At 38.8% G+C, this 23,358-nt stretch overlaps 1 protein-coding gene across 2 annotated transcripts in view; it reads left to right on the top strand.

The window, feature by feature from the left end:
• The window catches only part of LOC108677083, a 35,144-nt gene extending 13,830 nt beyond the window's left edge, over positions 1-21,314 (top strand). Inside the window, exons 6-14 of one of the 2 annotated variants that reach the window (XM_018165233.2) lie at positions 11,884-12,043; positions 13,306-13,634; positions 13,899-14,216; positions 14,523-14,642; positions 15,520-15,635; positions 16,128-16,268; positions 16,758-16,933; positions 17,568-17,738; positions 20,201-21,314. In XM_018165233.2, the coding sequence (XP_018020722.1) occupies positions 11,884-12,043; positions 13,306-13,634; positions 13,899-14,216; positions 14,523-14,642; positions 15,520-15,635; positions 16,128-16,268; positions 16,758-16,933; positions 17,568-17,738; positions 20,201-20,526 (1,857 nt within the window). In that variant the 3' untranslated portion in view covers positions 20,527-21,314. Of the gene's footprint in view, positions 1-11,883; positions 12,044-13,305; positions 13,635-13,898; positions 14,217-14,522; positions 14,643-15,519; positions 15,636-16,127; positions 16,269-16,757; positions 16,934-17,567; positions 17,739-18,679; positions 18,867-20,200 lie in introns of those variants that run through there. The other variant, XM_047880998.1, reaches the window with a different exon arrangement.
• Positions 21,315-23,358: the final 2,044 nt, after the last annotated feature.

The following is a 23,358-nucleotide window of genomic DNA, read 5'->3' as shown; positions in this document are numbered from 1 at the left end:
CAAAATTTTTTTCCATTTCACAGCAGTTGAGTATTTCGAATCATTCAGAAAAGGCTTGTGGGCACGGTGGCAAAAAAAAATATTCAGCATGTTTTTTAAACTCAAACAACTATACATTTTCAACATCCCTTACCTTGTGTCTCTATTAAAACTTATATTTTTTGGATCTTGTAGAACAAGGTCAACAAAAATAGTCCAGTTTGCCACAGCAGAGATAACGGGTGTGCAGCTAACTCATCGTTGCCGGGGCACTTTTAGCACCAGTTTTTGCTCTTCCTTACACAGCTTCCTAGATAACAACAGAGAAAAAACCTTCCGCTATGTGTAACCAGCGGCGGTTATACCGGTGACCCAATTCACTACGACATAACCGGTGAATATTTAGCCTCCGTTGGACGAGGTGACCAATCGTCTTCGACAGCTCCTCTCTGCCGCGGTGCAGGGAGTGCCTTAACCCTCTCATACCCAGACGGCAAGCAATATGTGTGATAGACTGCTTATTGTAGATTATTTATATTGTAGATTATGTTTAATAATTGGGATATAAGACACTTGAAGTTTATTTTGTAGAGGATTCGCTACTTTAGGATTTGCGATGACATGAAAACTTGCATAGTTTTACGACCGCCAAGCATATATATGTATATACGCCGTTGTGTCATAGAAAAGATCAATATTGATGTGCATCACAGCCTCTGGGCTTCTGCATCCGAAATATACTTGCGCTAAAGCGAAATTCTAAATTATTCTAAAATCTGTAATTCATATAGTGCAAAACAATCTTAAGTCGCTTTACTGGAAATAATATCGATCGAATTAGTAATAACATTTTGGAATTATTTACTCAACAATACCTCCCATGACTGCATAAATAATTTCACTAAACTTTTATTACATGTCTCAAGGAACATTCAGCGACGTGATTACCCCAAGCATACAAACTTATCTCCATATTAAAATAAGTTTGTTTATTGTTAGCTTATTATATTGTACATTATCGGGTATCGGGTTCCAAAGGCCGGGTCCCTTGTGAATCAAGTCACGAAAAGTACAAGAATCGGCAACAGGCCATGGGCCTATTTCTTCAGTGCCAACACTTCTATTTTATTCTATTATATTGTGCATTATCACTGTCAGTTTATTATGTTGTTGCACGCGCCTTATCTACCTAGGCAGGCTGACGCTCTGGAGGTCTGACGTAACGGTCGCAGATTTTAATTAAGCAACTGCAGCGCATATACGGAACGATCACTCAAGCAGGTCAAGATTTCGCTCTATTTAGTTAATACTAAAAGTAATGGAAGTGAATAATCAGAGATAAGCGAGCCAATAATGAAAGGTTCAATATTGTACAGTAAATGAGGTACAATGAAAAGATTTTTTATGGGAAGGAGAGATTTCAGGATTTTCGTCAGGCAGATTTTGCTTTGCCGAAAAAATATATTTGAATCTAATATAAAATGTTAAATCGTATTTAAAACTGTAGGGTATGAGCTAATTCATCAAACTTAGTGATTAGAACTTTTAATCACAGTCTCTGAAATGATTTTTTATGCAAATAAATGAAGCGATCGAAAGTTTTCATCGAATATGTTCTTTAATGGTTAAACCCGTGACAATTTCTTAAAAACTAGTAAGTAAATTGATAAGTTACAATAATACCACGAATATTGCTCCTCTTCGAGTTCATGTAATTGAATTTGTTCTCATATTACATAATGCGTTTTTAACTTAAGCTCTCTAAGGAATGCTGGGAGCCATGCAATGTTGTGCATTCAAATCAAGTTTATTTTAAAATCATGTAGGAGCAAATCCACGAATCAAAGAATTCTGTTTTTAGGAACACAAAATTGTAACCAAATAAGTATACATGAAAAATAAAATATAAGAAAATGCTTTAATTCATATACAAAACATTGAATACAACTTGACTACAGAACCCTGGATAAAATGCAAGAAGATAAACCGTCGCGGCGGCGACATTTCCGTTAGAACGGAGCACTTCCCTGCGGCCGGATAGACGGACTCGTCGCACAGCAGGCGTCTGCACCGGCATGCGCCTCCCGCGGCCACATGCCCGTTACCGGACCATTGCATCAGCATCGCCCGGACTCCGCGGGGCACGCACTTTTTTCCTACGTTGTGAGCTCCGGTAAAGGCGCTATGAATGGCATGTATGAGTTTCGCGAAGCAAGAATCGCTCGTGTTGTATGTACACGTAATTTTCCTACGTTGTGAGCCTCGGTAAAGGCGCTATGAATGGCATATAGGAGGTTCGCGAAGCAATTAAGAATCGTTCGTGATATATGTACACGTAATTTTCCTACGTTGTGAGCTCCGGTAAAGGCGCTATGAAGGGCGTATAGGAGAATGCGCGAAGCAAGAATCGTTTGTGATATACTATGTACACGTAATTGATGAAGGTTTCATTGAAGACCAGAGACTCTTCAATGAAACCTGCATTGGTCTTTTTACTCTCTGGTCTTCAGTTAAACGTGCAATAAAGAAAAACTTCTACCAAACTACACCAATGTAATTGAAGAAGTGTACTCATTCGTTAGTTAGAGCGTAAGTTTCATCTAACTTCTGTCGTCAGGCATAACGTGAAAACAGTCCAACGGGCATTAGTGCATATACGACCGTATGCATATTAGTTCATACATTCACAAGGTAATTCGTGCATGCTAGTTCGTTATTTTGCGTGCACGCACTCCTTCTAGAGTATACCATTTGCAAATGCCTCACGAGGGCACGAAGCGCACGTAGCGCTGCCCAGCTATCATAAAAACTGCAGTACAGTTCCCCGGACTCGTTCTGTTCAACTCTAAGAACTGTGCACGCTTGCCGAGCTCTTGCAGAAGTAGGTTGCTGGATTATTTATATTTAACATTCAGATTAAATGAGCAATTCTCCGTGTTTGATATTTGCGCCGAGTGTTCCCGGGCAGTGTTAAAGAAACGTTTTAATTGCGACTGCTCATTTGCATGGTGGAGAATTGATGGTCTTTTTCTTTAGTGGAAAATACGGAGGCAGGCTGTGTCTCCAACGTTCGTTTCTTACCAAATATTAACACATATTGTGTAAAGTGATTTCAGATAAAAAATAGTTGTCTCGTAGATGAATTAGTTATACCACGTTAATGATGATAAAAAAACAGTGATGCTTCGATATATCATTAAATTTTTACAGTGATCATTTTGAACATTTCGACGTTTAGAGTATGTTTGAGCCATTTTAATGTTATCTCTCAAATTTACTTTAAAAGACTAATATATGTAATTAGCAGTAGTAGCCAAAATTTAGTAATTACAATAATAGTAATTATGTAATTGTATTTAGTATCTGGGAATTTTATAATTGTCTGTAAAATTGTAAGCATAAGTAATAATACTCAGGACGCAAATAAAATTATAAATAAACTTTGATCGCAGCTAACGCAAATAATTATTATATAATTAGAAACAGCCCATAATGAAGTGAAAATTTTTTATAGCGACTTGCCTTGTGTTATTGTGCCGAGCAAAATTTCGAATCTAGGAAATCGACGATGCGGAGCAGTTCGATTTAGGTCGCAGGACAGGGTAATGTACTTGCAAGTCACCGCGGTGTCGGGAATTAGGGCCGTAACATCGCCGGCCGTCCATGTGCGGCTTGTGGTTTATTGCACGGTCGGGCATGACAGTCTCTATGTTCTATTTGATTGATGGCTGCCTCATTAGGTGACATTTTTCTTTAGTGAAGGTTGCAGAGTCGAGGAGCTTCGCCGTATTTTAAAAATCTAATTCCTGACTCACACGTCATGTGTGTGACATTCACGTTCATTTTATTATATTTCTATACTATACTCATTCTATTCTATACTCCTCGTTCATTCACGTATGCCCTACTCACGTATATACACGCATGTCTCACTCACGTATATTCTCGTATGCCCTACACACGTATCATTCCGCACACACACACACACCAGACAAACGTATCATACTGACACATATGCAGGCATCCCCGGACACACGCATAATCTCTCCCAAAATCTCATCGATATTATTGCGCTATGTTTGTTTATAGATTCATCAGGATCTAACTGAGAGCTTGTGCTTTTTAAATGTAATCCTAGATCTCGTATACGAGAATAAGATGACTTTTGAATTTTGTCTCGAAACTTGCGCCGTGTGCTGCAAATGGTCAAATTCGAATGAAGATCAACTTATCGGTCAAAGGAAAGCCTGCACTGTGTCGTCACGTTATTTATTTATTCTAGATTTGTTGTGTTTAGATCACTGCTAAGTTCTAAGGAAACTCTATGCGCGTACTGAAAATACAAAGGCAGGGTTATGAAATTGGGCACTAAAAGATTACTTGGCTATGAATTAATATATTGCTGGCAATATATTGATGGCATGAGCCAATAATATTGCCATTAGTAATGAACCAATAATATTGCTATTAAGATTGGTTCATGCTATCTAAATAAGTGTTAAACCAATCGTTTTTTTAAATGTTTGGTCATTTCATGTGAAAACGACAATCAATGCTCTATCCAAAATATTGAAGTATGTGTGCCGTGTTTGTCGAGTGCATATTTGCCAGATGACCAACTTTGAATTCGTATTCCGGAAGCTTCAGTGAGAATAGTGGACCAGAATTCCTGAGCGCTGGAGTGAAGTGCGCGCACGAACGGCCGCCGATGCGTGCGATAACGCGTGCTCGTGGTCAGAGGTGGGTCAGACATGCAACAAGTGCGTCGAGCGCCACGCATGAGAAGAATATCGAAAATGATGCTTTCTCTGGGCCACTCTCTTGTAGTGTTTGTCAGCTCTGGAACGATGTCATGCGCTCGTTACTAACGAAATAATTTGAGATTTTAGTGCAATTTTTATCCAATAAGCATTCGCCTGACTTGTGTCATAACTTGCGCGGACTAAAGAAAAGAGACAGAGATTGGTAAAAGTAAGCCAAGTTTTATCATTAGTCATAAAATTTGAGCTTAAAACCAAGTTATTTGATAAGATACATGAGACGATTATTACTTATATTGCAATTCTATAGAAAATAGTATCGCTATTGCCCTGCTATCGGAAACTTTCAGGCTATATATACTACATAAAAGATCTCACTGATCAACCGAATCCGAATGGTTTCCTTTTGACGCTAAATTACAATAAATTATGTTATTTCAAAATAACACATGGTATTGTTGGGATGACGCGGGTTTACTTGCATATAACTTATCTCCATAAAGCAATACCAGACTGGGATCCAATAGAACAGGGATGGTAAGTAATTTATTTTATTGATTACTCTGTCTCTAAAACTCACATATCTTGAAGGTACATTGAACGTTGCACTCATTCCTAGAAATTCTACAATTATAATATCATCGTGATGGTATTATTGAACATTAAAATAATGTAATATAAAATTATGTGAATATTTCTATACTTATTGTCTCACATTTGGCACAAATTCAACAGTTAGACTAGACATTCTGAGTTAAAAATTCAAAGGACAACTTTTCTTGGTGGATCAAGTGTAGAGGCGATGAATAATGATAAATAAAGACCGGAAAATTCACTATAAACCAATATGGACAATGAAAGTTAACGAGTTGTAATCTCTGCGTCGCATAGTTTAACACCAGATGCTCGGTTCATCTGAAAATGCAAAAATATGAAGATTCAGGAATACTCAAAAAGGGCCTGACAAGAAAATAACGCTGTTGCTTTTGGCGGTGCAGTCTGAGCCTGAACAGATGGCGTTCTCTTAGGGTCACTGCCTCTGACAACTGCCTAAAGAAGTAAAATTATTATTACATTAAAGAAAAATTTTAGAATCGCAGTGCAGAGATTATCCAAAAATTAACTGTTGCAATAATAAAAACAGTTGAAAGAAGCGAAGTAAAGGTTGTGAGGGAAATGGGCAAATTTTGTTCGCTTGTTTGGTTTGCACTTTTTGCTATTTCTAAGTTCGGCAAAGACAGGATATTAGACAAAGCTACAGTCTTTATCATCCAGCATGCGATTAGAATTAATCAGGTTAGTCACTACTGAAAAAATAATTTAAGAAAAGCTAATTTTTGGGCATTTCATTGTAAAATATTTTTCATTTATCTGTTTCACATTGCGAATAATGATGGTGAGATGTTTTCGAAAATATTTAGAAGTACGAGTGGTTTAAAATTTTATATCTTCAATTTCCCAACTAAATTGGTATGTATTAAAAAGTTATATTTCAAAATATGTTTCTAATGAAAATGTTACTATATTCACTTTAGTATCTCTCATCGGGTGCGTTTATTGATATAAGCCTAAGGCATCGCTATTGTCGCAACTGAAAAAAAGTAATTTAGCTAGATCGTCTTGAAAAATACTATACACTTACAAAAAATGCTAACACTCTACATAGGATGGCGATCGGACAACAACAATTACGGTTTACCTTTTACCCTCACTTTTTAATTTCGGTTCCGCCTTTCCGGTTTCCACGACGTAAATGTCCGTAAGGAGACGCTGAGAAGACGTCAGCCGGGAGCTTTTGTAAGGAACAAATGCCTCGTTTCCTGCCTGACGAGTGCGACCAACCGCCGCACCTAACGGAGAGCCATCTGCTGCGGCATGCATCTATCCCGTATATACCACCACCTTCTATCATGTACAGCTATGCCTTCCCACCGGCCATGTCGGAGCATCTCAGGACTTTGTTGCGTCTTTGTACCACTCTTGGTGTCGTATTTATGGAGATATTTCTAGTCGTTTAATCCAGCTTTGATGGGAAGTAATATGTACAGCTATGCCTTCCCACCGGCCATGTCGGAGCATCGCAGGACTTTTTTGCTTCTTTGTACCACTCCCTGTGTCGTGTTTATGGAGATATTTCTAGTCGTGCAATCCAGCTTTGATCATTTTTAGCTGTAATATTTGCGACTTAATTTCTCTTTCTGTGAGCAATATTAAATTTTAACATACATGATAATCCTTCAGTTGATCATCATTCTCGGCATTAGTATAAAATTGAGGATTCTCAAGATCCTGACATATCTTCTGTGAATTAATGTCATATCTTGGTTCGAGTTTATTAAATGCATTGCAGCAACTCTGTGGACGTTAATAACGTTACGGTCTTCAAAAGAAAATGACACCGCGGCCCATGTATTGCGACGTATGACGTATTCATAGCTCACCGTTACTCTCAGTCACATAGGGCAGGTTAATTCGTGATCATTGATCAAGCATCTAACGCACAACCGCTAAGCAGGGGAGCAGACAGACGGGTTTTGCATCGGACCTCATGCAAGGTTGAAACACCTTTGTCGTGCTTCGTGCAGATTGCAAGTGGTGAAATGGGGTTCGCCGCAGAATACGTGAATGACCCAATTCCGGTACCATATTGCTCCAATCACTTACTTTCTCTGCAGTTGTAATGTTGTAGATGCATGTTGATTTAAATTGCGACCAGCCGTTTAAAGGAATTTTATTTAAATTTTAATAGCGCTGAATCGTTCAATCAGTTCGAGTCAGTGTGCCCTATTCGCCGCGATCGAGAAAGTAAGTTGAAATGCTTGTGTGGTGCAGAATATCCGTGCATCATGCAATTTTGATAGTAAAAATATATGTTTGGCATAAATCACCAGATTACTTCATCAATCGGTGTTGATTACGTAGTGTGAGAATTCAAGATTGGTGAGCTTGAAACTGACGGAAGACATATTCTTCGTCATTTGAATCCGAAATAAATTTTACTTGATTTGGCGATTGCTCACTTACGAGTATTTTATTATTATTATTATATTACTAATGTTATTATTATCTTCATTATTTTTTTTTATTTTATTCAATTATTTTATTTTTTATTTTTATCAATTGTCATTTTTATCAATGACGGCTCTTGGTCAAAATTTTACCTTGTAAAACGGCTATGGCTTCATTCATCGTTGTGCCCGATGAATGATGATGAATGAGGTGCACCCATAATGTCGTCCGTCTCCTGATCACCATTTGCATCACGACCCTTAATTATTTGCATCCCACCTCCACCTCAATAGGAGTCCAGGCCAAGCGTTAAGATGAGAGTCTACACCAACGCGGGAATGAGGACCATATTATCTATCTCGGCTTGTGGATGTGCAATGACCATACTTGTTTATCCGCGTCGTGGGATAAGCGTAGAGATAAGAGTAGCAACGTACGAGCACTTTTCTAGGATGCGTGTCTTGGGCAATCTGCGACGTGTGCTGGGTCAGTTATCGAGCTAGTAATGAGGCAAGTTATTGCTTGACACAAAATCATGTTTTGTTTTTGTTCCAATCAATCGAAGCTTCATTTATAACACTAATCACAATGGCACTGACAGGCACTGCAACATGCATTTCGAATTATTCTAACTTTACTGGAAGTCTGCGCGTGTTAATGAATGAAGTCTTCCGTGTGTTAATGAAATCTTCCAATGAATTTAAGTATTGAATTTTACATTTTGAGAGTAATATACAAATTAAATTATACTCTCACATTTCTCGTTGATTATGAAGCTAAGCGTAATTTTAAACTTTATAATAAGCCACTTATACATTCGGTTAACGTCATGATTTATTTTTTAAATCACGACTGAGCTCGACCTAGTAAACTGCGACCTGGCTGCGCCTTTTAAGCTCAAGAATCAAGTTTTTGTGCTCTGCACAATCCGGCCAATGTTCCGTTAATTTGCTGCGAAACAAAAGGCACATGACGTTGTGAATTAGGGTCTAAACATGTTAATCCTGTTTTGCATGCGCTCTTGTGCTTGCTGCGTCTATTTCGGAGAGTAAGGGTTACTTTAACCCAAAATGGTGCAAGTTGATATCGCAGAATAGATATCTTTATTGAACGTTATGGAAAGCTGTGTTCCCGCAGTGAGATACCATAAGTTCACGCAACAAACTGGGCATTAATCTCATATTAATGAAATAAACATGAAGAATATGAGCGTATTGATATAAATTGTTTATGATTGGGTTTATATTCGAAAATTAATACATGTACTTTTATTGCTAATGGGTTCCGTAGCTACGATTACTTGCTCTGGGGCCATACTTTCAAAACTCGCTAAATGAACGTAAGTACTTACGCTCTATACTCTTGTCTATGATTGGTGGATTTTGCTTGAAAGGCCATCAATGATTGGCTGATGAACTTTCGATCTCTTAACTTTTCTGAAAGTATAGACCCAATTCTCGATCGCAATCTTGTCCACTTCATGAGCTCGCGTGCGCCGGTGCACGACTGCCAGTATAGATGCTGAGGTCAAGGACAGGCGATGCTCTCGAATCCTGAAACGAGTGCAGGTCATTCACTCATGCGGGCTGATAATTATTTATTACTTGTAGCGTAATTTTCCCGCCGCAAAAATTATTCTTCTTCTTGCTAAACTATAATCAATCTCAAAGCAAGCAAATAATTCGTTCTACTCAAATCACAACTAATCCCTTACAAATCCCTTTACTGTCTATTTTCGAACATTTTACGCCTGTATAAATTGGCATTTTTCTACAAAGCATTATTTCCTTAGTTATGGTTCTTCTAACACAATTTACAGGAGTTTTACTTTAGACTGCAGAATTTTATCTGTATTTGTTAGTACTTAATTTCCTAAGCGCCTATACTATATTAAAAATAACATGTATGAGATTGAATATTATTAAGTTTTTTCGTTTCGTTGACACACAATTAAGGAGTGCCGGCCAGGTGAGCGTCCATAACTAACAATATACTGGGAAATCATCGTAAACCATGCACAGCGCATAGCATGAGCGTATTCTTTTTCTTCTTTTTTTTCAAGGCTCCACAACTTTTGAACGCAATTTTCCCTTTCGCTTTTTTCTGACCCCACCTACAAAATAAGTACAAAAAAACGTAGATTGCATTGCATCGACGCACGGTTGGCCTGCATCGCTGTTACACGAAGATCTGTATTTAATTAACACACCTGCTCAAAAATTCCCTAAAATCTGATATTGTGGGCCGACGAAATGTTCACTTCTGCATTTGTATGTGAATCGTACATCACTTTTCTTGCTTGTATTGCGATCATAAATCAAATCTCAATCATCGATCTATAACTTAGTTTATTTTTGAGAATTTAAATCTATTGGTAAAAATTAATTTTGCACCGAATTATAAAATACAAACTCAGCTATGGAAATTTCCATTAATAAACATTACACTTTCGTATATAAAAAATAGATCAGTACTCACTGCAATGCGTGACAGAGAGCGCATTTTCTCGTTGCCGAGTATCATGGATACTCTGCAACGTGAAGGCACAGACAGACAGACGGACGGACGGACATGACGAGCGCAATAGCGCCTTTTTTCCATAAATGAGAAAATGCGCTAAAAATGTTATACTATTTTGTAACGGTAATAACTCTCTGTTTGAAACGTGAGTCACCGTAGGTCATGCCTTGTTACATCACAGTACACTTGGCGAACAGGTTGCCAAGTTTAGTGTAGCACGAGGCAGGAGTGCTCGCCCCATCTGACCAATCAACCGACGTCATTAACCGAAGGCTCTTTTTCGGGGTTTCCGTCTGTAGTTAACGAGCGCTGGTGTTTGATTACAGTGCGCTCTATTCTTCAAATCTAAAGTAGAGGGAAACGGTGAGATTGTACATTGTTTCCACAGAGCATCTGCCGAACATCGCTTTAACTAGCAACCAATGCAACCAATTCTCAATAAAATAGGTTCCCCTAGGTTGCCCTGGATATAACTGTTAGAAATAAGTTTCTCAGTGATTATATTAATGGAGGAGTTTCATGTGATGGATATTTTTATTTCATATTTTAATACTATGAACCAATGCAGTTATATTACATAAAATTTGCGTGCTCTGAGACATAAATGGCCACGGTTGGCCACCAATTCCTGGCCAAGAGCTATAAAATCTTATTACTTATTTTTGAGCGGTAATAAAATCCGTTTTTCTCTTTAATTCAGGGATGGAGCGAACAAAATGTAATCAGATTCTTTTTTCCAACGAAATCTCGCTATTTCGTTCTAGATCGCTTTTCAGTCGTTGCGCAAATATGTAGTGTTGCGCTTGCGCCGTAGGTGCGGTGTTTAAGGTTCTTTTATAGTTCTGGTTCACGGGAAACATTAACTTCCATTCAGTCACGATCGCTACGCAACAAACGAGAAAGCGTGCGTGATTAGACTCGTTGATTGAGAAAATTTAGATCGTGATCGGCATAACCATATATTTCAGTAAAATATCTTCGGCAGCATTTTGGCCAAGAACTTTAGTCTAATAAGATCACACATAATCCAGTAAAGAGTAAAATTTTGAAACTGGAAATTATTTATCACTAATAAGTACATCTATTGCCTGAATGATGCCGCTGTAAGGATACTCCAAGGATCCCGGTTGAGCGGCGGATCACAGAGCATTTAGTTGCGGAACCTCATGCACTCAGGCACCAATTTGACGGTACGAGTCCCGCAATGCTCAACTGTATCACCTTGTTTGTTCACTCACCTACATCCCGTCACTGTCAGGAACTAACACTATCATTGCTGTAATTAACTGTTGAGTTGCGGTACCGTGAGATATAGAGTAATCTATTTTACTCTGTCGCCAGCAATGAGTTTTTTCGGTCAATACATCGCAGAAAATTTCTCGTTTATTTGGCTCATATATTTATTACTTAAGATTCATCTAAGCTTTTACGCATTTGTTATGAATTTTTGAAAATCAGTAGAAGCATGACGATGCACAAGAGATTCTTTGGGAATCCACTAATTTTTAGACAGTTTTACTTTTTTGTGCTCCCCTCTAATTTAGAGCCACTGCTGAACGCAGTGCGGGTAGCTGTTTACTTGTACAACTTTAACGTTTCCAATGATGACTTACAGGTTCTCGACATCGGATTTAACTTGCTAGAAGACCTGCCGCTGAACGCGTTCCACAATATCAAGTCACTCACTCTGCTGGCTCTGGACGGCAACCAACTCCGCACTGTGCCGCTAGAACCTTTCCTGAACGTTGCGGGATCACTCAAAGGACTCTCTGTCGGTGAGCCTTCAATAAACATCATTGTACGTTTCTATATTAATTAGATGGTAGTTATTTAGTCGATGGCTTACATTAACTTTAGTTTTGCTTACTGAATTTTATTTTAAATCCAATTTTTGGTCTATATTTTCCCGCATTTGATTCACCCTCCAATCTTCGTCTCGTTGATATGATACCATTTCCTGCAGGGAAATAGGTTATTGATTTTATTTCAATGTGTTTAAATTCTATATTAATGGAATCAGAAGTTCACTGCGTCTTTCTCGTAAAATTCTGTGATAGGTTGCAATTTTTTCTCTTGGGTTACAATTTTTGTCTAGAAAATTCGTTGTCTGGGTTTACATGCTGCATAAAATACCTGAGAATTGTTTTGAATGCTACAACCAAGACTTTCGAATCATAAAGCAACTTGTTTTCAGAAATTAGGATTATTGTTGAACACTTTTATCTATATCTCCATTAGGCGAGTTATAATTTTTATTCAAAGAAATTTCTGCTGACCCTATGTTAATTCTCTATGAAATCAGAGGTCACTCATTATAGTCTCCCTAGAGATTTAGTGGCTAGCGTATTGCTAATGAACTCTTAAGGTTCATCCGATTAGTCGAGGTCGCATTCATTCCATTGCCGAATGAATGCTTGTGTGCTGTTCATAAATAAATATGCTTGTGTGCTGTTCATTTATCGTTGCATTCAGTGGGATCGCATCACTATTATTTGTCTGCACCTTCGCGCTAGCTTCCCAAATTATATCGTAATAAGCACGGCAAACAAACTCATACCTTCTCTTACATTTATTCATAACTTGCCTCGCGCTGAAGATGCCTTCATCTATGCCACAATTGGTAACTTGACTCATACTTCCTTAGAAGTTATTACCGACCGTAGGTTCAGATATATTTCCTATGGTGGATTTTCTCGTGACTATTAGCGATGACACCGCCAAAACAACGCTCCACGTAAGGCTGTTCCGATATTGTTGTCAGCTGTGCCTAGCCTTTCCTGCTTACTGTTTGGCTTTCGGCACTTAAAGGACCGGAGTGCCGGCGAGACTTATTCAGTCAGCGCCTTGAAAGGACATTTACTGCGGTCGCGATCGATGACTCAACTGCTGATTTATCCCCAAGGATCTACTGAACTTTAATCCTTGTCGGCTGTGTGAATGTAAATTTTCATTGAGTAAATATGGCCTCAACATGTTCATGATTTGTCCTCATACTAAACATTTTATTTGCTAAATTATTCTCTTTTATGTAAAACAGGCGGGAAATTCTTAGTTTGCGACTGCCACGTCTCCTGGATCGTGGAATGGATCCAAAACAAAGACCTTCAAGTAACGTCACGCGAACGCAGCCCACAGTTCTGCGGTGAACCTGCCTACTTCAGACAACGATCGTTTTACCAACTCACCTCTGAGCAACTGCTCTGCAACACCTCCAGCTTCACCGTATCCTCTTCAGCATCAGTGGCGGCCCCAGTCTCTGCTCCTACATCTACCACTGGTAACGATGCCCAGCAGCCTGACATCCGAGTTGCTTCTTTTGGACCAACCCGCACGAGGACACCCTTACCCACAACACCACGACCTGAGGTGCATGAGAGCTTTTGACTTAACGTTACTTTTCGTTACTTAACGTTACTTTTCGTTACTTAACGTTACTTAACATTACTTTTCGAATGAGCTTAAAACAAATATTTGCTCTCTAGATTTAACTCAAAGTTGACGATTTTTTATCGACGTATTTTCTGAGTATTCTGTTTAAATGCGTTTTGACTCTAATAGCCATTGATATGTCTGTAATATTAATGCCTTGCCGATAAACACATGCTTGACTCCACTACCACTCATGGCCAGGTAACCTCACTGCGCGAAGATCCTCCCATCCACCACATGGAAGACTCCCCTCCTCGCACCCGCTCAGGAGACGGTCGGCAGGACTCGTCTCTCTCGCAGGACCAGCTTCTGAGGCCCAAGAAGAAGATCCGCGTGGATGATCCTTCAAGGTCCGGACTGATCCGCTCCGGGGACCAGGCCCCCAGAGTTCCTCCACAGCAGGTGGTGCCGGGTGGAGCTGGTGTGAGCAGAAGACCCCAGCTGGTACGTCACCCAGACTCCGTGGAGCATCATGAGCAGACACAGTTTGGAGCGGCGCTCAATGCACTCAATGATGAGGTCAACATAAATTACTTAAATATAAATTTCTAGAGATTATTTTTTTAGGAATTCTTTTTTCTTACCTCATATCATTACACCTTTTTTGGGGTACATTAAGATTGATTTTTTTTTATTCGCTTTCATTGACTGTTTACGTAGCAAAGGAAAATTTTAGCGGCTTCAAATAAAGTCTTAATTGAAGACACGGTTTCCAACCTTATGAATTAGACTTCAATTTTGTTTAGAGGATTAAGAGTAGCAACTAAATTTCAATTGATGTGTTCTCTATATTGACTAATCTTAAATATCCATCGTTATGTTCAGGTTATCATCCAAGACGCGTACAGGAAAGACAACTCAGTGATCATCCAGTGGGACTCAGAAGTGTCCAACATCCTCGGCTTCAGAGTCGTCTACAGACTCTTCGGGGACAAGCAGTTCAAGGTGCGACAATTTTTACGAATTATAGTCTAGTTCTGTACCATTCCTGGGGTTTATTGACTTGCAAATAAAAAAATAAATTTAATAACTCCAAAAAAGTTTTTTGGAGATGATTGCCTACATTGAGCTGTGAAAAGGGTTAATGGTCAATGTCATAATCACATTTAATCTAAATTGAATATAGGGATATTTCTTTACAATGTTTAACAATGTTTACGCGACTGAATTCAATACTAACAGCTTTAAAAAGCGTGTTATTATCGAGTATAGCTGTCTGCCCGGCAGCAGGCTGAGAATCAGAGTTATTAGCATTTGTTGAAATGGAATATTATCGACACGCATATATAGAGACATACAATTGTATCCCATTGCGATGTAAACACATAAATAAATTTACTTCCACGACTAAAAATAAAATTTGTTATCGCACTGACACTGACGCTGCGTGTATTTGTTGATACTGAATTTATTGACCCGCTGGGTATACTGACTGAATTTATTTTGCGAATTAAGTGATGCTGTAGATACTGACACTACAGTTATTGAAATTTTGGTTGTTGACACTGACGCTGGTGAAACTGTACTTTCTGGAATTATGACCGTTGACAATGGTTGTTGACACGGTGCCTTTGTCCTTATATGGTTGTTGACATTGTCTTTGATTGTCTGGGATTGTTTGACTCTGGGATTTTTGACACTGCAGCAGCTGACACTCAGTTTTTTTACATTTAGCTCGTTGACATATTGAGGTTGTGTTGTCATTGGTTGTTGACAGTGCGGTTATGTGCACTGCCGTTGTTAACGCCAAGTTTGTGTACACTGAGACTGTGTATGCTGTGGTTGTTGACACCGTCGTTTTTGACCCTGAGATTGTTGACAGCTCGGGCCACCCCTTGCGTCATCTGAGCGGGAGTTCAAGATCAGGAACGTGCCTACGCAGGAATGTATCGTCGTCTGCGTCGTCTCCCTCGAGGACATCAACGTTACGCCTGAGAAGTGAGGGAACTAAACTTTTCAGTGCAAATTTAAAATGCATGCACTCTTTAAAAGACTGGAATTAAACTTGCTCTAACAAAGAACAAAACTCTACTTCTGACTCTTTTCAGTTTTGGGGCCGCCACTTATAAGGTTTTTATGTTATCTCTCTCGTTTGTTCTTAAGTACTTACATCATTATTATGCTTAAAACGCAAGTTAACAAGGAATTTAAAAGTAAAGAAAACGCCAAATTGACTATATCTATATTGAAAACGTTTCGGAGTCCAGCTCCATCGTCAGTTTTTTCCTACAATCATCATCTGATCGTTGGTACACACTGATCATATCATCATCTAATCATTCACTTAATTTTTCACTTCACTTCTTAATGTGAAATTAAGAAAATTAATTTTTCACTTCACTTCTTTCACTTCTTCACTTCTTTCACTTCACTTAATTTTTCACTTCACTTTTAATAATCTAATCATTCACTTAATTTTTCTTGTTACAGCGTGCCGTTCCCTCAGTGCCGAGAGATCCGCACCGAAGAGTCTAAAGCCACACACATGGACACCATCATCATCGCTGCGTCTGCAGCCATCTGCGGCACTGTCATCATAGCCCTCATCATATTCATCTGCTGTAACAGAAGGTGATTCTTAATTTAATTAATACTCTTATTGCTGATGTCTTCAAATAAACAGATCATTGTTATTTACGGTAAAAAAAGACAATTTTTGCAGAACTTATCTCAACTTGTATAGCATTTTTCCCTCCCGCCAGTTATACTTTCTGATTATTAGCATTTGAGCCGCAATCACAAGAGAAGCATAAAACAGCTTAACTCGATTGCATTATTGCATTTATAATGTTTTTTTATGTAGTATTCATGAGCAATTTAGTATAAAAAGTTTGTTTTCAGAAACAGTTGAACTATTTTAGTATTCATGAACATTTTACTATAGAAACTTTGTTTTCAGAAACAGTTAAACTATTTTAGTATTCATGAACATTTTACTATAGAAACTTTGTTTTCAGAAACAGTTAAACTATTTTAGTATTTATGAACATTTTACTATAAAAAGTTTTTTCAGAAACAATTAAACTATTTGCACGTATAACAAATATTGTCGGCACTCAGACGCAGCAGTCGCCACTCGACAACAAAGGACGGCATCCCGAACGTAATAGCGCAGTCGGCAGCGCCCCTCGCTTCCCTCGGCACCCTTAGCGGGGGCCTTAAGCCTGACTGGGATACTCTGTCCATGTACTCGCAGCGCTCCATCCCCAGGGCCAGGATGTACCACATGGACAAAGGTTAGAAGCGTTTATCTTTCCTTATGATTCGTAACTTTCTATTGGATTCTTTTATGTCTACCTGCAGATATTTCCTGCCCAGCACGTACCATCTGAATTCCGATTGAAACAGCAAAAAGATTAGCGGCTAATGGGCTGCTATTTTGGAACATCTTCTCGGTTTTACGAGAACATTATTTCCGATTAAAAATTAAAACCTGTAAATGTGATATCTATATGTGATTTGTCCTAAAATAATTTCTTTTTCAAAAAAATTATAATCATCGATGATCTCGCGTATCGCATAGTATGTTAAATTTAGCACAAGTAATTCGATCATATTTTCTTTATTCATGTTTCTACTTGTAAAAAGCTTTCGTGATGCCTGACACCTGGCTTATTTCATCGCTCCAACATTATGTGGTAAAATAATATGCAAGATATCATATTCATTTCCATTTGGACCAAAGCATAATCTATTCCTATGAATAACAGTAGCTAATAATCTATCTCTCACAGCAGCCGTTACTTTCCATATAAAGAACTAAGCGTTAAATTTAAGTTTAATCAAGTTAAAGGTTAGGTTAGGTTAACTAAGTTGAAGATACAGAAAAGAAAATTGTATTTATTGCAAACGTTGCTCTGTCGTTTTTAGGGAACATCAACGCGGGCTTCACCCCGGACGAGGTACAGTCGCACCTCTCGGCCGCTTCACTGCGTCCGCACTCCCGCGCTCTGGCAGACGCCCAGAGCACCCGGAGTTACGCTGGACTGTCCGCAGCACATCTCGGTCCGCAGCTTGCTTCTCTATCTCTTTCTAGACCAGGTATTGTCACTCTTGTTGTATCTAAGTGTATATTATACTTCACGACTTCAATTCTAATGGTGAAAGTACTGGGAAGCTGACCATATATCCAAATCATTATCGTGGCCGAACTAGTATCTACGCGTATTAGTCGAGTATCCATTCTAAATTTAATAAAAAGCCGATCAATATTTCGGAATTGATATTGCGTTATTGAGTGAAACGAGTATCTATTAGCCGAGTATCCATTCTAAATTGGAAGAAAAAGCCCATAAATATTTTTGAATTTACATTGCTTTATTGAGTGAAAATTCGAGAATCAGCAGCCACTGATATGATTGGAACATATTCGACGTTGATTAATAGCTCCATGATTCAGCATATTTTTTATGTAAAATATCGTTGAGCGCAAATTACGACTAATAGGTTCTCTACATGCAGCTATGATACTTATTTCGAGAATTGTAAATGTTTTGGGCGAGCGGGGATTAACATTTTACTTGTAAGCTTCACCTTAACGTGCGCAATTACGACAATGGTTTTAAGTGTATTTCTCCTGTGATACTGTCCCTGTTGATCAATTTTTCACTGATAATATGTGAACATGAAGGATTTTTACGTACTGAGAGCTACACGATTTTTGGTTTCGCGCGATTTCATAGCAGTAAAAAAGCTATAAATTTATGCTGTGTACCTTCTTCGTTAAGCTTTTTATTTCTACGCTATTTCTGGACCACGAAACCTGCAGATCTCGCTAACTCATATTAGAATCGCCAGGTTTCGATCATGCACGGTGATTATGTGCTACCTTGGTTACATTTGTGCGTTTGATCTTGTACCATTTACACTATCTATTTAAAACCAAGAATAGCCTTCATCACGTACACCATCGATTCCATGGATCGTATACCAAACCTTCTTGCTTCTTACTTCCCCTGTCTGCATGACACCTTCACGCATAGCTCTGGGTGGTCTACCTCGTCTCTTGCCCACCGCGGGGCACTACGGAGCAGGCGAAGTAAGATCAAGTAGACGCTGGAGAGAAAGTCTCTTAGAGAACGACGTGTACCTCAGAAGTCATGGTCTCGTACGACTATGAGATTCACTGCTTCGAGGGAACTCGATCTTCTAGCTGTGCCATGATCAATGTTGAGGTACGTCGGTCTTTGTCGTCAACTCCGCATGGTGACTGCAATCTCTAATGATCTCACGTCGCACGTTTTATGGTCGATTGTTCAAATGGCCACCCTTCCCTGAAAATAACAGTCTGATTCTAACAGTCCATCATGTTTCTCTTCGGTTCTTACTATAGCTATCTTATATGATATTTATTAAATATTATTTATTTTACATTATTCCCTAAAATGTTTGTAAGTACATCATCCACGCGTTCACGGGTGTATATATATTCCATCGTTTGCTCGTCTGCTTGGAATACATCACCATATATGTAGTAGTAGTACCTATATATTGAATACATCACCATATATGTAGTACCTATATGTTGAATACATCACTGTATTATCTGTATAGCACGTATACGCGTGTAATGCGTCAATGAAAAGTACTATATTCTTACGTTAATACTACAATGTCCCTGTATTAGTATTACTGTATTTTTCGCGTTCGCGTAGAGCATTCACTTGTACATTATTCATATCCTTAAACAAGGGTAGTGTGAAGTTGAAGAATATAATTTGCTTTAAGGATGTTCGCGTAGTACATCATTAGCACGCATCGACACTGCGGGCCATAGTCATTATTCGTGTTATTAAATCGCGTAGACATTGCAGGCCACATCTGATATTCGTCTTCCAATATATTAGATTGTGCTGCGCATGAGGCTCCGCATGCCACACCAGTGCATTGTATTTACTGTCCAGAAGTGACCACTTGCTTGAGATCGAGCATCATCGCAGCATAACAACTCAAACTTTTACCCGTACTGTACGAATTTATTAGCTATTGTCAATGCTAGTCGTGTTAACAAGCATGATAACTAGAGAAACGCAATAGCAATGAGTAACAGTAGACAATGAGGCTATGTCTCAGTATGACAATTTGACAGAAAACAATATCAACTGACAAAGACTGAAACATTTTCTCTCTGTGTTTTTGAAATTTTTCGTGTCACTCCGTTTCTTTATACTAATCTTGCACGTTGAATTTATTCTACGTTCAAACCTTGCTTGCTCTTTGGTCATAGATGGTATGTTTTATTTGTATATTGTATTGTCATTCCCAGTGGTTTCATGTGTAGACTTGAAAGTAACATTGAGCCAAAGAAAGTTGATGCATGCATGTAAACAGCACAATGTTCGAGTAAATTATAGACTTTTGAGTGCGTTTTTATTTCTGAGCCATATAATTTTTCGATATCATTAGTGTCATATTCATTTTATGCTTACATTTCACAGGCAAAAGGAACCTGAAGCCACTCTCAGCCCTCAATATGTCATACTGACCCATTGCATTGTTTTCAGACCTTCGCATGTCCCGTCAGTCTCTAGCGAACAACCAGCTGATGGGCTACAACAACTTAGGACAGGGTATGATGGCCATGGGCAACATCACTGGCATGAACACTCTCAGCAACATGGGACGCCTACAGGCAGGCCACCTGTCACGCGCTGCCTCGACACGTTCCAGACATGCTCGCACCAAGTCTCGTGACAGGGCGAGTTCCAGGCTGAGTCATGCTGGGTCAAGCCATTCCCTCACTGGTTATGACACTGACGGATGGACTGATCACGATATGGATATCTACGTTGCTCGTAACCCTACCCGGGGTGGGCTGGTGCAGCTCTAAGGAGTAAACCAATACGTAGCAGACGGGTAGGCTGGCCATGACATTTATATTTATGTTACCTACTGCCTGACACTGTTGACAACAATTTTGAACCATGCATGATCTTTGTCAATTCAATAACTTCGTTTGACAAATTGTTTCGGTGAGGTCCACTGGTAAATTCCATTTCAATCTGGAATTCATCAATGGTTTGAATTTAATTTCGCTTACTTATTTTTGCTTCCGTGAGACTAGCAAATAAGACCAATGACATATATTGGTCTTGTTTAATTTTTCTTGTTGACATAATTTCAAAGGAGTCAACAATATAGACTCCTTTGAAAATCTCCAATTTTTCTCCAGGTGTGAACTAAAGAACATGGGCGGTAAATCCTCTTTTTCAATAACTCACTCAGAGTAAAACTGGTTGGCTTAGAACGCAAGTCACGTATCATTACTGCAACAATTAATGAATGCAATGAGGAAAAATTAAGTAATGTGTTGGTTTATCCGTATAGCCCAGGCTATAACTTTTTTGGAGCTTCATGACAGCCAGGCTAAAATTGATTAGCAAAATAAAGGCACATACTTGTTGACCTCCTAAATACAAAAGATAAAATGTCGACAGATTTAATAAATTTCTGAATAACGAAAATCAACCAAGAAAGCTCCGGTCTTGAAGATTAACTCCGGAGATTCTAGTTAATCTCCAAGTCTTGGAGATAACTCCTGTCTTGACATTTGACCTACGATGATATACGGAAAAAATATGACTCAGTACTCACTGCAGTGAGTGACAGAGAGCGCATTTTCTCATCGAAGAAAACGTGAAGTCACGGACAGACGGACGGACACGACGATCACAATAGCGCCTTTTTTCCATAAATGAGAAAATGCTCTGAAAATACTGAGACTTTCGACTGACGAAAATAACTGGTAACTTTAAAACTGATGACATGCGAGTAAGTTTATACACGAACACGAGACATTCAAGCGAAACGTGCATTCATCATCTGAAACATTGTGATAAGTGAAAGATAAAGCTACACAAAGGACGTTAAATATTTTACTGATTATCATGAAGTATCGATTTCTTCTGAGACATATAGTACTCTTTTGAACTAAAGATTTGAAATCTCCATGACTTGGGAATGAACCGCTCTCCCTCAAACGCCGAAATGGACACTGACGAAAAGACTGCTATTCGAAGACTCGTATTTTTAACGCATAATATGAATCGGATAATTCTGTAAATGATCAATACTTATTTGCGTATGAGGACTGACTATGCACGCGTAAATGACCGGCTGACATTGACAACAGAAATGGTAACAAATATATTACTGCGGTAGCTGATATTGTGACTGGACGACTGTGGAAGCATTTTTGCCAAATGTACGACTGTGGAGGCCCCGTGACTGAAGAGACGGCGGCATAATTCTGTCCAAATTTGAGATTCCTGCGACTGTTAGTGACTGAAGAGACGGTGACAACGTCTTGACCAAATTTGAGATTTCAGTGACTGTTAGTGACTGAAGAGACGCTGCCATCTTGACCAAATTTGAAATTTCAGTGACTGTTAGTGACTGAAAAGACGGTGACAACATCCTGGCCAAATTTGAGATTTCAATGACTGTTAGTGACTGAAGAGACGGTGACATCTTGACCAAATTTGGGATTTCAGTGACTGTTAGTGACTGAAAAGACGGTGACAACATCCTGATCAAATTTGGGATTTCAGTGACTGTTAGTGACTGAAAAGACGGTGACAACATCCTGACCAAATTTGGGTGTTTCTGACTGAAGAAACGCTGACAACATCCTGAAAAAGTTTAAAATTGAAATATCTGCTAGAGACTATATATACGGTGCTAACTTATTGACTAAATATGCGATTATTGTGGCAGCTAATGACTAATTTCGGTGGTAACATCCTGATTAAATGTAGGAGGGTTGTGGCTGCTTGTGACAGAACCAAGGCGGTAATATCAAGACTAAATTAAGAAGTTCAATGGCGGTTAGTGACCGAAGAGACAGTGGCCAAACCCTGACCGAAAATAGGATTGTGGTAGACTCAATAACTCGTTGACCACCATATATTTATGACATGTGATTTACTGTAGAAGTTTTTGAAAACATGACTGACTACCGTTGAGCTGCAGAAAACATGAATGAATGCTTCTTTTCAATTCATGAGATCCTAATGATGACGGATCGTAGGAATGGCTTTGTGCCTTGAGTTCTAGAGATATAGTGAGAAAAAATTTAAGAATTTAGATATGGTTCCTGTTAGGGAATGTCTTGTCAATTTCAAATTATATTGATGAAAATGAATGAAATATTTCCTGCATTTGCTGCATGTCGTTTTGTGAGACTAGAGGTGGGGATAGAGCTGACAAACTTAATCGTTAGGGAAAACAAGCTAAATTTGTGAGAGCTCTGTTGTTTCTCTCGGTTTACATTTATGATTCAAGCTAAAAACTAAAATATTGTTTTAGTAATGAATTTTTCTACGATCGACGGATTTAAATGAGGTTTGTTTCATCTTGTGAATTCGCACACTAAGCAGTGGAGCGCAAAATTTTACAAACTATCATGTAATAAATGTTGTTGAGGTAAATAGTTTAACTTCAAGACCCGAGAACGCTGATCCCAGACTCATGATTTTTTTTTCTTTGCTCCACTCAAAAGATTTTTCTTCTTGCTTGTCTCCCGACGGCCGACGTTATTTACTCAAAGACTAGTCATGGATTCGACGTTGATTTTCTCGCTATTCTAAGACTTATGATCAATGTTGCTTTCATGTGACACAGGAATTTTGCTGTTGTCATGAAGTGTTAATGAGGTTTCTTT

This window comes from Hyalella azteca, unplaced genomic scaffold (assembly GCF_000764305.2).
Source record: "Hyalella azteca isolate HAZT.00-mixed unplaced genomic scaffold, Hazt_2.0.2 contig6769, whole genome shotgun sequence".
Taxonomy (NCBI): Eukaryota; Metazoa; Arthropoda; class Malacostraca; order Amphipoda; family Hyalellidae; genus Hyalella; species Hyalella azteca.
This window is presented reverse-complemented; position numbering and strand designations above follow the sequence as displayed.